Raw genomic sequence first — 16,240 nt, forward strand, 5'->3', positions numbered from 1 at the left:
AATAGAATATAGACCGATCTACAAGCTCACAACGTGTCGATGTAGTGTCGGCTAGTTGAACTATTTTAAAATGTTTTTCAAGATAGTAAAAAGTGTAGGGATAAAGGGTAGGGGTGCTCAAGATAGGGCCGATATATAGGGAAAAGGGGTAGGGGCGCTCAAGAAGAAGAAGTGTAGGGATAAAGGGTAGGGGCGCTCAAGATAGGGCCAATATATCTTAGGGATAAAGGGTAGGGGCGCTCAAGATAAAGAAGTGTAGGGATAAAGGGTAGGGGCGCTCAAGATAAAGAAGTGTAGGGATAAAGGGTAGGGGCGCTCAAGAAGAAGAAGTGTAGGGATAAAGGGTAGGGGCGCTCAAGATAAAGAAGTGTAGGGATAAAGGGTAGGGGCGCTCAAGAAGAAGAAGTGTAGGGATAAAGGGTAGGGGCGCTCAAGATAAAGAAGTGTAGGGATAAAGGGTAGGGGCGCTCAAGAAGAAGAAGTGTAGGGATAAAGGGTAGGGGCGCTCAAGAAGAAGTGTAGGGATAAAGGGTAGGGGCGCTCAAGAAGAAGAAGTGTAGGGATAAAGGGTAGGGGCGCTCAAGATAAAGAAGTGTAGGGATAAAGGGTAGGGGCGCTCAAGATAGGGCCGATATATAGGGGTAAAGGGTAGGGGCGCTCAAGATAGGGCCGATATATAGGGATAAAGGGTAGGAGCGCTCAAGAAGAAGTGTAGGGATAAAGGGTAGGGGCGCTCAAGATAAAGAAGTGTAGGGATAAAGGGTAGGGGTGCTCAAGATAGGGCCGATATATAGGGATAAAGGGTAGGGGCGCTCAAGAAGAAGAAGTGTAGGGATAAAGGGTAGGGGCGCTCAAGATAGGGCCAATATATCTTAGGGATAAAGGGTAGGGGCGCTCAAGATAAAGAAGTGTAGGGATAAAGGGTAGGGGCGCTCAAGATAAAGAAGTGTAGGGATAAAGGGTAGGGGCGCTCAAGAAGAAGTGTAGGGATAAAGGGTAGGGGCGCTCAAGAGGAAGAAGTGTAGGAAAAAAGGGTAGGGGCGCTCAAGAAGAAGAAGTGTAGGGATAAAGGGTAGGGGCGCTCAAGAAGAAGAAGTGTAGGGATAAAGGGTAGGGGCGCTCAAGAAGAAGAAGTGTAGGGATAAAGGGTAGGGGCGCTCTGGAAGAAGAAGTGTAGGGATAAAGGGTAGGGGCGCTCAAGATAGGGCCAATAAGAAGTGTAGGGATAAAGGGTAGGGATAAAGGGTAGGGGCGCTCAAGATAGGGCCAATATATCTTAGGGATAAAGGGTAGGGGCGCTCAAGATAAAGAAGTGTAGGGGTAAAGGGTAGGGGCGCTCAAGATAAAGAAGTGTAGGGGTAAAGGGTAGGGGCGCTCAAGAAGAAGAAGTGTAGGGATAAAGGGTAGGGGCGCTCAAGAAGAAGAAGTGTAGGGATAAAGGGTAGGGGCGCTCAAGAAGAAGAAGTGTAGGGATAAAGGGTAGGGGCGCTCAAGAAGAAGTGTAGGGATAAAGGGTAGGGGCGCTCAAGAAGAAGAAGTGTAGGGATAAAGGGTAGGGGCGCTCAAGATAGGGCCGATATATCTTTGTAGCTGTAGTGTGAACACAGCAAGGGAATGAAACAGAATGCGCATTTAATAAAAGTCACACTCGTGTGAAGTGAGGGGCGCTCTTATCATCATACATCATCACATTCCGTGCCCAGCCAATCAAATCATCTCATTCGTAGAAAACGTGTAAAAACAAAAGCATTTCTTGTCCAGAAATATAGCCTACCTTGAAGAAAAGTTAAAAGTATGTTGCATTAATACTGCAAGTACAATTTATTCAAAAAGTGAAGTGAGTAAATGTATCTCATCTTTCCTCTCTCCCAAGCCCACTATAAAGAATAGTTACTGAGAAACAAATTGAGAAACAGAGTGGGCTCAATCTATTGACGTGTGACACAGGATGCTCCATGTTAAAAAAAGGATGTAAAAATCCATGAACTCTTCCAAGTTGGTGCATTTTTGCAGCAGACAACGTGGCCAACATTATAGCCCTACATACATATTTTAAAAGTTAAATATACTTTTTAAAGGTATTACAAAATCCAAATAAAAAAAAAGTTACCACCTATTCTCAAAGGAGATGAAGCAGATTTGGAAGTCTGAAAGAAGCTTCTTCGTTAAAGTAGGGTTGAGTGTGTTAAGGTTTCGAGGATACAAAAATGAATAAATAAACTAGATGAGTACTCTGTTCCTGGATAACAATGTGGTGGACATATTGTGGCAAATATGACCCAGATCACAGCCTAAAATAAAAATAAAGATTTAAAAAAATACCCGGCTATTCCCTAAGGAGATGAGCGTTTTGAATTCTGAACAAAACGACTAGGTGAAAGTATGGCAAAAACTCAAAACCCCAAAACTGAGGATACAAATATGTAAAATAAAGTCACAATAAATAGTGTCAATAACATATCTGGGTCTCTCCCATGCAAGAAATGGAACCAACCCACTAATAAAATATTATATACTAGACAGGTACTGTTCCTGGAGAAACAGTGTGAGCTTGAAACAGGATGCTCCATGTAAAAACGTATTCGTCCATTTAATTCCTTAGCTGTCGTAACTTGGTGTGTTGTTGCGGCGAACGAATATAACCCAGAAATTATAGCCTAAAATAAAAGGTATAGAAATTGTAATGTCACAAAATATGTGTTTTCAAAAAAAATCTAAACGTCTCTTTTCCTTAAGGTGATGGACATTTTCTATAGATGACAGAGCTAGATTGTGCTAAAGTTGAGGAGAAAAATAAATAATAAATAGTGAACATAACAATAGATTGAGCCCACTAATACAATATAAAATAATAAAAATAGCACTAGAAATAACAATACAAATGAAAATAAGTAGTAGTAACCTGTTCTTCAGCCACTGTTTTCTATGGTTCATCATTGGTAAGGACTAGATTTACCCGTTTGCCTGTTCCCCAGGACATTTAATGACCAGAATGTGGGCTAAACTAATCTAAATCTCCATTTAGATGTGCAATCTTCAATTCCTCAGGTCTGCCTGTGGCTGCTGCTGCAGCTCTTGGAGACCATCTATTCTCTGCCCCCTTGACTTTTGATCCCTTGGGTCATGAGGCTTCAGTTTCTTCATCTAAGGTTCTCTGATCATACTGGATGGCTCATCTGATCTTCTTCATCTGCTGCTTTTGGGTCATGAGGCTTGAGCTTATTCCTCAGGTTCACCTTCCTCGGGTGCGCTAGCGACACTGGATGTCTCACTCTCACCTTCTGGCTGATCCTGGGGATCAGACGCTGCCTCAGAGTCCTCTGCCTCTGAGTCCTGGGGTATGTTTAGGGTTAACCCTAACCCTATATCTGTGCCTGGCTTCTTTGCCTCAGATTTGCTTTTGCAAATTGGCTTTTTGTGAACGGGGAGATATAGTTTAAACTCATCTGGAAGCTCAGCTTCTGTGTACAGCTTGTCTGAGAAATACACCCTCCTCACGCGACAGTTAGCATGGATCTGTACACTTAGCGTTTCAACGTAGTTGGTACTGTAGGTCGCCTGGCAGAAGTCTATCAGACTGAACTGAATCTGATTCCAGCCATCGTCCAGCTCCATGGGCATGGTACAGAGGAAGGGCTGCACCCGCATCTTGGTCTGGTAGTTGCTCGCCCGAATCCGGCGACGTGTATTTTTATGGTCCATTATCTGGATTTCAAAGCTGAAATACTTATTGAGGTTCTTGACGACTAAGATCAGAAAGGGAAGTTTGACGCCCAGTGTCTTTGTGGGGTCTGCAGGACATGTAATATATGTGGTACTGACATTGGTCCCCTCTACCTCAACGACGAGTGAATGGATGTCATCGTCTACGATTCTTTTGATGTGGCCATAATTGGTCTTTTTAGCCCAAAACTGAAGAGGATTGCTGCCAACACTATATAAGATGGACAATAACCCATTTTGAAATGTGGGTCTAAACATTTTCTTCTTCTTCTTTCTTCTATGTGTTCAGCACCTCAGGCATGAACACATTTGTTGGGGTCGGCCGGCTGATATTATATAGGCATGTGCGTGATGTAACACAAATGTAGCAGAAACTCTTTCCCAAATATGGACTCCCAGGCAGGCTTAAGAAAAAGTATCATACTGCAATGTTTGTAGAAGACGTACACGTGATGTCAGACCTCAGCTCCTGGTCAGCCTATGGTGTTGTTAGACTTCATTTCATTTCATTTCATTTTATTTCGCACATAGTGTAACACAATACAGTACAAATCATAATAGATAACAATTAATGTCTTTCATAATTCATTTGTCTTTTATACAGTATCTGATACACCTATGACGAAAAGGAGCAGGAAGAAGAATAAATTCTTATAAATACCTGCCCCCTTTTCACTTAAAAGTTTAGTTTACTTTATTGATTGGCGCATACATACTTTCACTTAATAGCAGAGCGATGTGTAGACATTTGTGTTAAGAGATTTACATAAGAGAGACAAAGATAGAGGCAGAGACAGAGAGAAGACGGAGAGAGAAATATAAAATAAGGGCATATTTCAGAAACCCCAGAGACAAACCTAAAACTCGTCTCCATCACAGTCCATGCATCATATTTGATGATGGAGGGAAGGAGTGAGTCTCAACATGTCCAGACTCAGGTCTGTTCTGAGTGCCCGTATGCCTGTGCCTCCACCTTCCTCCATCAACACGTGAAGAGGAGCCACAACGACCTCTACTGCCAAACGCTGAGGAATGAACAGATGCCCTCAAAAGGGGAACTGCCCATAGATCCGAAGTCCCGTTAGTCCGAACATGCACTGCTCCCGTGCTTGCGGTTATGTTTAGGTTAGGATTAGAGATAGGGATAGTAATTTCGGAACAAGGAACCTTCTGACTAACGACAAGGCACCCTCAAAAGCCTGTCAGAAAATCAACAGCCCTGTAGCCAGCCAGAAACAAGGAGACACGGATGAACCAAAATATGACAGTCGTCGTCAACAGTTTTTGCAAGAATGTAGCTCAAGCGGGAGACATAAAGACACATCAGATGAGTTCCACACGAAAGAAAATATACACCTGCAAACAGTGTGACAAGAGTTTCAGTCAGTTAGGAAATCTAAAGAAACACCAGCATATCCATACTGGGGAAAAACAGTACCACTGTAAACAGTGTGACAAGAGTTTCAGATTGTTAAGTGGCCTAAAGAGACACAAGTGTATCCAGACTAAGAGTTCTCAACGGGCCTGAAAATTAAGGCCCGTTCCTAACTGGGCACTACTGGGCCGGAATTACCCCACTTTTAAGACATGAAAACCCTCTAAATACAAAAAGGTGTGTCATTATGTACCTTCCATTCCAGAGAGAAAACATCTTCGACACGGTTCTCGATTGAGTTTTGGCCATTGTTTGTCACCCTTTCCTATATGTCCAGCTTTTGGTGTGTGTAACCCAAATTTTGTCCAACATTAAATGCCATTGAAAATGAATGGACAATTCTAAGTCAAAAAACAGGAATTAAAAAAATTCCAAAAAGGTAGCCCATCCAAAAATTAAACAAGCGGTGGACAAAGTACTCACATTTCCATTTCTTTATTGGCACACACCAAAAAGGAACGCTTTTGGATGTGCTACCTTTTTTGGAATTTTTTTAATTCCTGTTTTTTGATGTATACTGGATTTGGATCTGGCACTCCACTGAAAACCATTGCTGATGCGCAACCTCTTTTTCTCATTTGGACAATTCTAAGTGTTTGTGTAAACTCAAACATTGCGTAACACAAACATTGATGACGAAGGTGAGGACGCAAATTGTGATTGGCCGGAATGAGATGATGTATGATGATGTACGATGATAAGAGCACCCCTCACTTCACATGGGTGTGATTTTTAAATAATGACATGGAAAAGTAATGATATCCACTTTGCTGGCAATAGTCTTCTTCACCATTCCAGTTTGATCTGTCAAAAACTCAAAATATCATAATGACAATAATGCCTACTTTTCTCCCCCTCTCAGGCAAATGTAGCCATGGTGGCTCATTTGATCGGACCAGCCGACAGGACCCAATTGGGGGCATCAATAAGGATTCCATTTCGGCCAGTCATGGCTACCTCCACCAAACAGCAGCTAACCTAGCTGTTGATGCCACAATCGAGCTACTGGAGGATATCAGAGTGGCTGTTGGTGACAAGAGCTTCCTACGGTAAGAGTTCATTAATTTGAGGTACAGTACTTTGCATCCACAACAACAACACAATACAAGTAGTACAAATGCAGTGACCCCCCCCCCCTCTGGCGCCGGCACGGCTGCTGATTGACACCTGTCAGCGCTGCGGAGTGCTTTGGTGATGGCCATTGACAATGCATTGGGCGCTTGAAGTTATATATTTTGAAAACTGCCAATTATTGTATTATAAGTAATAATCTCAAGCACATCTCCACAGCAAGGTGATTTTTAAACTGCGAATTGAGTTTATCCGTGAAAGTATGAAGGAAATGGAGGGGCCAAAGTTTTATCACTTGAGTTTTAAAAGTTAAATATCTAAAAAACTACAAAACATTTCAAAGTAAAAGGTTCAGGCCTGTATGTCCCAGAGTAATCTAGTAAGAGAGTGGTGACACTAGCGTTGACTCCCATTGTAACAATGGAATGCGGAAGTGCTCATTCTATCTCAATGGGATAGCTCCAATGTTTGGAACTATAGCCCATAGGCACCCGCTTTGCGGCGAGATCAAAGCGTGTCACCACTCTTACTATTCCACTCGGGTGTGTCCACAGTAAGGTGATGTTTTTGAGCGGTGCCTCCGCTCCATTACGCAGCTATGTGTGTCCCTATGTGTCCCTGTGTCTGTCCGAGCACGGAAATCTGTGACATGGTAACTCTGTCATTTCTCAACCGTTTCTGACGTGGGAAGGCTCGCCGGAACCGGGCCAGCCCCCTGACCGTGGGGGACCCCCCGGGGACTCCCACACGATAACCCTAACCCAAAAATAATCAAAGTACAGTACAGAGCACAGTACACTACAATACAGTACAGAGCACAGTACAGTACAGTACAGTACTATAACTAGAAAAAGTGCCCTTCCGGGCACAGGTCTCCACCAGTGTGTGTGATGTTTGGCAAAGTGTGTGTGTGTGTGTGTGTGTGTGTGTGTGTGTGTGTGTGTGTGTGTGTGTGTGTGTGTGTGTGTGTGTGTGTGTGTGTGTGTGTGTGAGTGAGATGCGGCTTGGCCTGTTGTAGCGCCACCATGAGGCTGATTCGAAAACTGTCAAGTGGCATTTCTTCCTCAGCCTAGTGGGAATATGCATGCACAGTTTCACCGCAATCGGACGCTGCGTTGAGTAGTTGTGGCGATTTGTACAAAACGGGTACAAAGCAGGCTACTCCTGAAAAGTTTAGAAGCCAATCGTAGCCAATGAGGGTGGATTATGATAAATCAAACAAACCCGTCTTGATCACATGACTATGGAGAACATGTGTACTGATTTGCGTGAAATTTGGATAAAATCTGAAGGAGTAATATTAGAAAATGTGTTTTACATATGTCGGCCTCCTGGTGGCGCTATAAAGAGCAGATGTGAAAAATTCCAGGCAAAGGTTTTTCCTTGGCCTCTAGGGAGTTGGCATACAAAGTTATCCACAGATCCATGCAGTTAGAGGTAAAAACACTTTTCGGCCAGTTATAGCGCCACCATGAGGCTGAGTTGAAAATGTTCATGTGGCATTTCTTCCTCGGCCTAGTGGGAATGTGCGTGCACAATTTCACGGAAATCACATGATGTGTTCATGATTTGCAGCATTTTGTTTGAAACTGAGCACTCCTGCGAACTTTGGAAGCCAATCTTAGCCAATCAGGATGGAGTCTGAGAAATCTGAAAGACCTGTTTCGTTGAATGGCTCTAGAGAGACTGTGTACCAATTTGTGTGATGTTTGGACAAAATCTGTAGGTGTACTGTCCAAAAACTTGTTTTGCACAAAGCGGCCTCCTGGTGGCGCTATAACAGGCCGTTCTGGAAAATGTGGGGCAGAGGTTCATCGTTGGCATCCAGGGAGTGTGTGTGCAAAGTTTGGCATCGACCGGGTTAACGGTGCCGGAGATTAGCTGGTAACAGACGGACGGAAGGACACACACACGGACACACGGACACACACACACACGGACGGAGTGCAAAACATACTCTCTCCCCACACACACGGACACACGGACACACACACACACGGACGGAGTGCAAAACATACTCTCTCCCCATGCCTTCGGCCTGGTGGAGACAATAACAATAAATGTATAGTTGCACCGCTCAGTTCACACAGGTATGATTTGTTTGAGTGGTGTAAACCACTCCTACAACTGGCTTTGTTAGTTTACGTGTCTGTCTGTTTGTCTGTCTGTCTGTTCGTACCAAAAAATGAGCATGGTTGCTATGGTCACCCAGTTCACACGGGTGTGATTTCATTATGTCAGACATTACGTCAGACCACAGCTGATCAGTCTATATAAGACCTTACACCACTCAGTTCACACAGGTGTGATTTCTAAATTGTGAATGGAGTCTCCAGGTGAATGTAAGCTCCTGTTGTAAAGGGATTTTGTGTTGTGTGTTGTGTATTGTATATTTTAATGTATTGTACCAGCTTTTAAAGTTTTTGATTCATGGGTTTTTATTATTGTTTGGACCCAATGTTTTATACATTTGTGTCAATAAAGTAACTAACTAACTAACTATGAAGAAGTTTCAACGTATCAAAATCCTTCTTTGACTTCCATTAAAAGTAAGTTCCAGTAAAATATCTCTACAAACTACAAAACATTTCAAATACTCAAGAACTACCGCACGATTCCACAGTAAGCTGAACATGTCAATGTTTGAATGGAGTTACAAAGTGAAAGCGTGTAGGACTAGTTAGGTGCCAAAGTTTTCTCTTGACGATAACATGCAACCCCACAATAAAGATTAACCTGTTCCAATAGCAATAGAGCACCGAAGTCTGACATCACTTTCAGTAGAGGGTGCCAGTACACAGGTTCATGTATTTTTTTTATTTGCATTGAAATCACCATAGGGCGATTTTAGGTCGCTTCATATAAGAACTGTGTTTGAAAGATAAACCGATCATCCCGGCCTTTCTGTCAGGGGGGTGGCTGTGCGTCGTTAATGATGTCCATTCATATTTGATACAGCCAGTTTCTGGAGAAAATGGAATTACTTTGACCGCAAAAGCCTTGAAACTACATATGAAAGCAATGTCGCTGCTAATATATGTCACGCCCAGCTGTCAACACATTGCGTTCCTGAGATTCCTCGTTGACGTAAGCTCAGCTGGCGGTGACTCGACTAACCACGAAACATTAAATATCAATACAAAAAAATACAAAAAAAAATTAATTAACATGTCAGTCAGTTTCTGTTGTGCGACGGGCAGCTGCAACCACCGCCTACCTGGAAATGTATAGTCTCTGGGTTGTTTGACTCGTTTCTAACGCTTATTGTGTTACTATTTGGGTATATTTGTACATTTCCACCTTCAGTCGATGCTTCATATCCATATGAGTGAAAAGGCCGGGATGATCAGTTTATTTTTCAAACACCGTTCTTATATGAAGAGCTCTAAAATCCCCCTATGGCGATTTCAATGCAAAAAAAAGTACACAAAACTGTGAACTGGCGCCCTCTACTGACAGTGACGTCAGGACTTCGGTGCTCTATATATGAGATATGTATGAGACACACAGTCTGACTTCCACTCTCTTGCTTTCCCAGACTTATGGGCCTCTCCCAGGCTTCTGTGTTGTGTTTTGTCATCGACACCACAGGCAGTATGAGTGATGACATAGAGGAGGCTAAGAGAGTCTCCTTCGCTATCATCGACCTTTTGAAGGGAACCCAACAAGAGCCTTCAGCCTACATATTGGTCCCTTTCAACGACCCAGGTATAGAGATGTGTCTTACAGCAAACATTCACAAATGTACTGTATTGAGGCTAAAGACTGACTGTTTGCTCATGAGCTCAAACATCTTAGCCATAATGAATTGTTTAAGTAACAATGTAATAATTAGTAGCTTAATTATTAAGCATGTTAATAATTAATTAATTCTTCCAAAACCGTCAGTGTTTTTCAGTGTTTACCTTATTTTGTTGACCCATGCAGCCCGAGATGTGTCCTGGCTGTCTGGAGGCGTGGATGATCATCTTTTCTTTCACCTGGAATTGGAAAATATTTTTTGTGTCATCGGTTCTTTAGTTATGGGCCGTTGAATATAGCTTGTTTTGACCAAAACCCCAATTTGTGAAATAAATATATTTTTCTAAATATGATAACGTGGAGGCGGATAGACACTTCCGGTTCATTTCCGGTTGTATATCCATCCTCCTAGCAGCGACACAGTTTTCTGCCACACGAAGGGTTTTGCCCTATAGTTTTTGACCGTGACGGAAGGGCGCCGTCTCAAGCGAACTTGAGCCATGAGAGACACCGCCAGGCGAGCTAAAGCGAGCGAGTTGCTGTGTCAAACGTTGCAAAGTTCGCTTGAGGCGTTCGAGTTGCGACCCGAGAATAGTAAATCCTCGTCCCCCCCCTTCAATGAGCACAGTGGAGCGCTCCCTAATCCACTGACGGCCCGTCTCACCCAATCACAAGCTGCGGCGCTCCTTCCAGCCCCTCCCTTCGTGGGGCAGACCCTCCCTTCATGAGAGGGTCCCCTCCGAGCAACCTATAGTGTCATTCATATGTTGGCGAAGAGCCGCCCTCTAGCCCCTCAACTTTGTCGTGTTTGTTTGTTTTAACATGATTCTTTATCACATATTATTACAAAATTAATATAAGAGCAATTTCTGGTTACCACAGTGACCTGACTCTGTTCTAAAGGCAGTTTGTTCTTTGTTGTGTACTGAAAACATGCAATTGACAGACGTCCATGGCAAGCAATGTCTATTAATGCTGCGTCAGGAGGGAGCGGGAGACCCCTAGATCATAGCGAGCCAGTGGGAATATGATAGGATATACGGTGCAAGTAGTCCAGTGGTTCCAGTGGGAATAGGATAGGATATACGGGCCTGGGCCGACCTAGCAGTCCGGGACATACGGTGCAACTTTCATTTGTGGCCATGCTCCTATGGCTGTAAGTTAAAGTGCTTTTGGAGGTGCATTCTGAAATATGTTTAGGCTAAATAACATTTCATACCAGGAAAAATAACCGAGCTTGTAGAGGCTATAGAACCCTCACCGATTTTACTAGTTAAATGCATTGTCATAAATGAGTATTTAAATTTGTCTTGTGTGTTCAGATTTTGGACCTGTGATAGTGACAACTGATTCAGACATCTTCAAAGCCCACATCAATAAGCTGACAGCATCAGGGGGAGGGGACATTCCAGAGATGTGCTTATCTGCTCTCCAGGTGTGTGTTTAAATTGAATTATTAGCTATGGTACTGTACATAAAGACGTGACTCATTGAACGTCCATTATTAGTATCTATTATGTGTGTGTGTGTGTGTGTGTGTGTGTGTGTGTGTGTGTGTGTGTGTGTGTGTGTGTGTGTGTGTGTGTGTGTGTGTGTGTGTGTGTGTGTGTGTGTGTGTGTGTGTGTGTGTGTGTGTGTGTGTGTGTGTGTGTGTGTGTGTGTGTGTGTGTGTGTGTGTGTGTGTGTGTGTGTGCGTACAAGCTGTGTGTACACTGTACAAGCTTAGACGTTTTGAGCTTGTAGATCTGCTATTTTGGTGAAGACATTTGGCGTAGACAGGGGAAAAAGTACACTAACTCAGATTACAACTGTAAGACTGGAGAGTTTAAGTAGCAGATGTGCCCACTGCCCATTGACAAGATATAATGTAGCTAAATAAGATGATTCGTTCAAATCGTTTTGTCTGTAATTGCAATTTAACAGAATTCAATTACTTAAAGGTATATTTCATTTTACCATACAGAGTTGAATACCCCTCAACTATGATTTTGAATATAAGAGCAATTTCTAGTTACCACAGTGACCTGACCCTGTTCTAAAGGCAGTTTGTTCTTTGTTGTGTACAAAGCTTGCCCTGACCGCGGCTCCACCCTCCTCTGAAATCTTCGTCTTCACTGACGCTCCGGCCAAAGACGAACATCTGAAAAGTGCTGTGACTGCCCTCATAGAGAGCACCAAGACGGTGGTGAGTTAAGTTTATAGTATACTTCTATATCACTTCTATAAGAACTGCATCTGTCCATGTTGACAAGGTCACGATTCACGAAATGTTACTCAAGCTTAGTTGTAATACAATTCTGCACTCCACTTATGGTAGTTTTTTACCTTTCTGTTGTCCTGCTCTTCCATGCATCAGGTGACCTTCATGTTGACCCAAGTCTTGACCAGTCGTCGGCGCAGGAGAATGCTTCAGAATCAGAAGGGAGCTGCTTCACGCTCTATGAGTCAAACAGACGCCCAACTGTACCGTGACCTTGCTCGGGCATCTGGAGGTCAAGCCATTGAGGTCACAAAGTCTGAACTTCCACAGGCTACCAGTGTTATAGAGGATTCTTCAGCAAGTGCTGTGGTGAGACTAACTATCCAACTGCAATTAGGTTGGATGTTTAGCTATTATAATTATTGCAGTTGTTACTGTATTTTGAAAAGTGGTCTGATGTACTCTAAATTCTTGTTCGGTGTACTGTCAATTTCTTTCTCTTTTACAGGTTACCATTTTCCAGGCAGTAAGAAATCCCGGAAGGCCTGACAACTTTGCTTTTGAAGTTGACCGCTCAATGAGAAACATAACTGCTTACATCACAGGAGCTTCCTCACTCACTTTCAGTCTCACAAGCCCCACAGGTATATGACTATGTTTGTATAGTGTACCCGAGAGGTACACATACCTTAAACTCCATATGTAGGCTACTGTAGGCCTAAACCATGTATTGTTAAATTAATACAAATTAAGAAAAATCAGTGCACCCACTGCACCACCCGGGCGCCTGCTTATTGTGCATTATTTATGAATGGACATGGAATGCTGCATAAGGAATGGCCATCTGATACATTTCAGCAGAAACAGTTATCATTGTGTTTCTCCTCTCATCTCCCCAATAGGTGTATCTCAGGCCTCCACTGAGACCAGTGGCCCTCTGGGCTCTTTCACCACAGTGGGTAACCTGCGTCGCTTCCGCTTCAGCGCTGACAACCTAACAGGATCATGGGATATTAGCATCAACTCTGATGCCATATACTCTCTCAAGGTCATAGGTCAGTACATAGTATCATACTGCCTGGTTACATGTATGTGTACAGTAGATGCTGTTGCAGTAATGGTGTGTGTGTGTGTGTGTGTGTGTGTGTGTGTGTGTGTGTGTGTGTGTGTGTGTGTGTGTGTGTGTGTGTGTGTGTGTGTGTGTGTGTGTGTGTGTGTGTGTGTGTGTGTGTGTGTGTGTGTGTGTGTGTGTGTGTGTGTGTGTGTGTGTGTGTGTGTGTGTGTGTGTGTGTGTGTGTGTGTGTGTGTGTGTGTGTGTGCAAAACTAGCAAACTACTACCATTCAGTGCCAAATTTCTTGTGCACACTGCCAATATGCCAAGGAATGCGTGCGTGCGTGCGTAAAAATCGTGGGGTCCAGGGAACGTCAGGGCTCCTTGGGGGGGGGGGGGGGGGGGGGGGGGTTCCATACAGGTCTGTTACTCTAAGTCTAAGGCCTCACTCACACCTAAGACACGCAAGACACACTTGTGTCCTGTGTGTTCTGTGTGTCATGGCCGCCTCAATGCATTTCCAATGGGAGTCACATGGTTTGAAGACACAACCTTGTTGCATGGGGAAGGGCAGAAGACAGCCATGCAACAAGGTTGTGTCTTCCAACCAGAACACACAGGACAAGTGTGTCTTAGGTGTGAGTGAGGCCTAAGAGCAGCACTGGGACATTAATGTAATCACTACATAAAAGACAATTCACCAATAAACAAGCTAGCAGAGTAGACCCTTTGGTTGTACAGTTTGTAGAAAAGCTTGTAAATTAGCCAAGAGACCTTTTGGTTGTACCGTTTGTGGCAAAAGCTCGTAAATATCTAAGACCCACACAGAAGAAAACCCTTTACCAGTACTTTCTGTGGTAAAACCGGTCAAACTATCAACAAAAAACAACCCATTTTTGTACCTGCTGCTGAGCATTCTGTTGCTTAACAGCTGACTGTTTCATGAACTATACAAACAGTAGGCCTGAGGATCTGCTTTTGTGTGTTGTTGCAGGTCAAAGTTCAGTGAACTTCATCTATCACCTTGTGGAGGCACACGAGGGAGCCCACAGTGACTTTGGTCTGAAAGAGGGGCGTCCTCTCATAGGTAAGTTCCAAAAAGTATTGAGTTTTTCACTACATGCTGTTTGTCTTGTGAAGTCGGGGGTGTCCTTAGGGGTCCCAGGGGGATCCCCAGATAACTTATTTAATATAGCAGCTATAGTCTGTTTTCTGACTATTTAAAAAAATATATTTCAGTTTGACATCCATGGCCAAGTATGTTAATTCAGGGTCCTTGACATGAAAAAGTTTGAGAGACACTGTTGCAAAAATCCTTATTTTTCCATTTTCAACAATATATTGACCTTTTTTCTTTGTAGGTGGTAATGTCAGCCTGTTGGTCACTGTCACAGGAAGTGACACAGCAGAAGTCAGAGAGGCGTCTCTGGTGGAAGGCTCAGGGTCACAGGTCAACGGATCAGTGCAGGTATGCCACACCGCTGGTTCCTGGACACCCACATTGAATTTGGCCGCGGACCCTCATCTGAAAAGATTTTGTGACAGGGACAACCATAAGAGAAAATTTGTATTAAACGTTTTCACAATTATTCTGAAATTGTAACAATTTTGTGTTGTGAGTTTGTAGAGCACAATGCAAACTGAAGTATGGAATACAATAGGCTTAAAAGTGGTTAAACTGATTTTAATACTACAGTATGGTTACGATACTCATTTTCCTGGAACCACCTCAAGGAGAGGAATATTGAGAACCGCTGTGCTATACACTGAATGAGTGTATAGTCACTTTGAACTTGACCTATGTAAAGTAATACACTTTTAACAGTATAGATTAAAGTAAGTTTAGGTCTTAAGTACTGTTTCGATTATTACGATTAATAGATCTGAATCACAACAAAAAGAGGGAAATAAAAGCACTAAGTCGATTATTCTGTCCTCTACAGTCGCTGGGTGGGGGCAACTTCCTGGTTAAGTTCTCTGACCTTCCAGCGGGTGAATTTGTGCTGCTTCTGAAAGGAGGAGACAGCGCCACCTCCAGGTCAACAACACCATCGGGTAACTTCCAACGGCAGGCCTCCACACAGATGAAGACCTCCAGCATCTCTGTCACGGTGAGCACGTTCACATTCGTGTAACAGGATCTTTAACTTTGAGTGTTTAAGGTGTACTGTACCTGGAAATATACATGCGTCCCTATTCTGGGGCGAACATTTGGAAATAAACAGTCTACAAGCTCGCAACTCAACGTGTTGTGTGGTAGATCAGCTATTGTCGGAGAAGAGATTTGGTGTTGAGGGAAAAAGGGAGTGTATATAGTATAGAGCCCTGGCCTGGGGGACACCGTCCAAGGTACTCTATATGGTTTAAGGCATTGAGAATGCATTGGGCGTTTAAGTTAAATAACTCCGAAACTACAAATCATTTCAAAGTAAAAAGTTCCAGCATGTGTCTCCAAAGTAAGCTGAATTATAAAAAGTGTGAATGGAGTTTCTAGGTGAAAGTGCTTTTTTGACGTGCCAATATCTGCCATTGAGCCCCATTGTGAATTTCTCAAATTTGAAAGCACTATATTTCTAGTCTGGTCATTCATTCTCTATACAGGTCCAAACTGATAGCATCACCGTGAAACCAGGTTCCACCATCTCCATCCCCTTTACTGTATCTACATCCACCAACGGAGTAGTCAACACCGCCGGAAGTGGTAGTTTCGCCATGCGCATCAGCAACGACCGGAGCTACCCCTCCACTTCGCCCACCACCATCTCCACAGCCGAAGGCGGCCAAGCAAACGGCACGGTGGCATTAACAGTCCCGGCCAGCGCTGTGTCTGGATCCGATGTGACTCTTATCGTCGAGGCGGAGAACACTGCCACAGCGGACTCCAACTATGCCATGCTCAGACTCTCTGTGGTCGCTGAGGTAACTGCACGCCGGCTTGCGGGGTAGGGTGGGTGGTCCTGCTAGTTGCTACTGAGACAGGGCAATGAAATGATTTAACACCAGATCTGTCAAGGCATG

General features: G+C 43.6%; 2 protein-coding genes across 2 annotated transcripts in view; one reads left to right on the plus strand and one right to left on the minus strand.

The window, feature by feature from the left end:
* Positions 1-16,240, plus strand: part of LOC306922477 (von Willebrand factor A domain-containing protein 7-like) — a 45,896-nt gene that overhangs the window by 26,739 nt on the left and 2,917 nt on the right. Inside the window, exons 7-17 of the mRNA XM_079500118.1 lie at positions 6,021-6,207; positions 9,768-9,937; positions 11,293-11,405; positions 12,039-12,155; positions 12,327-12,539; positions 12,679-12,814; positions 13,073-13,225; positions 14,217-14,309; positions 14,584-14,690; positions 15,166-15,333; positions 15,824-16,141. Coding sequence (XP_079356244.1) covers positions 6,021-6,207; positions 9,768-9,937; positions 11,293-11,405; positions 12,039-12,155; positions 12,327-12,539; positions 12,679-12,814; positions 13,073-13,225; positions 14,217-14,309; positions 14,584-14,690; positions 15,166-15,333; positions 15,824-16,141 — 1,775 coding nt within the window. The remainder of the gene's footprint in view (positions 1-6,020; positions 6,208-9,767; positions 9,938-11,292; positions 11,406-12,038; positions 12,156-12,326; positions 12,540-12,678; positions 12,815-13,072; positions 13,226-14,216; positions 14,310-14,583; positions 14,691-15,165; positions 15,334-15,823; positions 16,142-16,240) is intronic.
* Positions 3,220-3,981, minus strand: LOC306922092 (cilia- and flagella-associated protein 20-like; the record flags this gene model as incomplete). The annotated part of the gene is made up of 1 exon (XM_079499485.1): positions 3,220-3,981. The coding sequence occupies one exon, from the start codon at positions 3,979-3,981 to the stop codon at positions 3,220-3,222; it is 762 nt and encodes a 253-aa protein (XP_079355611.1).

This window comes from Electrona antarctica, assembly GCF_951216825.1.
Source record: "Electrona antarctica genome assembly, chromosome: 4".
In the NCBI taxonomy this organism is placed as follows: Eukaryota; Metazoa; Chordata; class Actinopteri; order Myctophiformes; family Myctophidae; genus Electrona; species Electrona antarctica.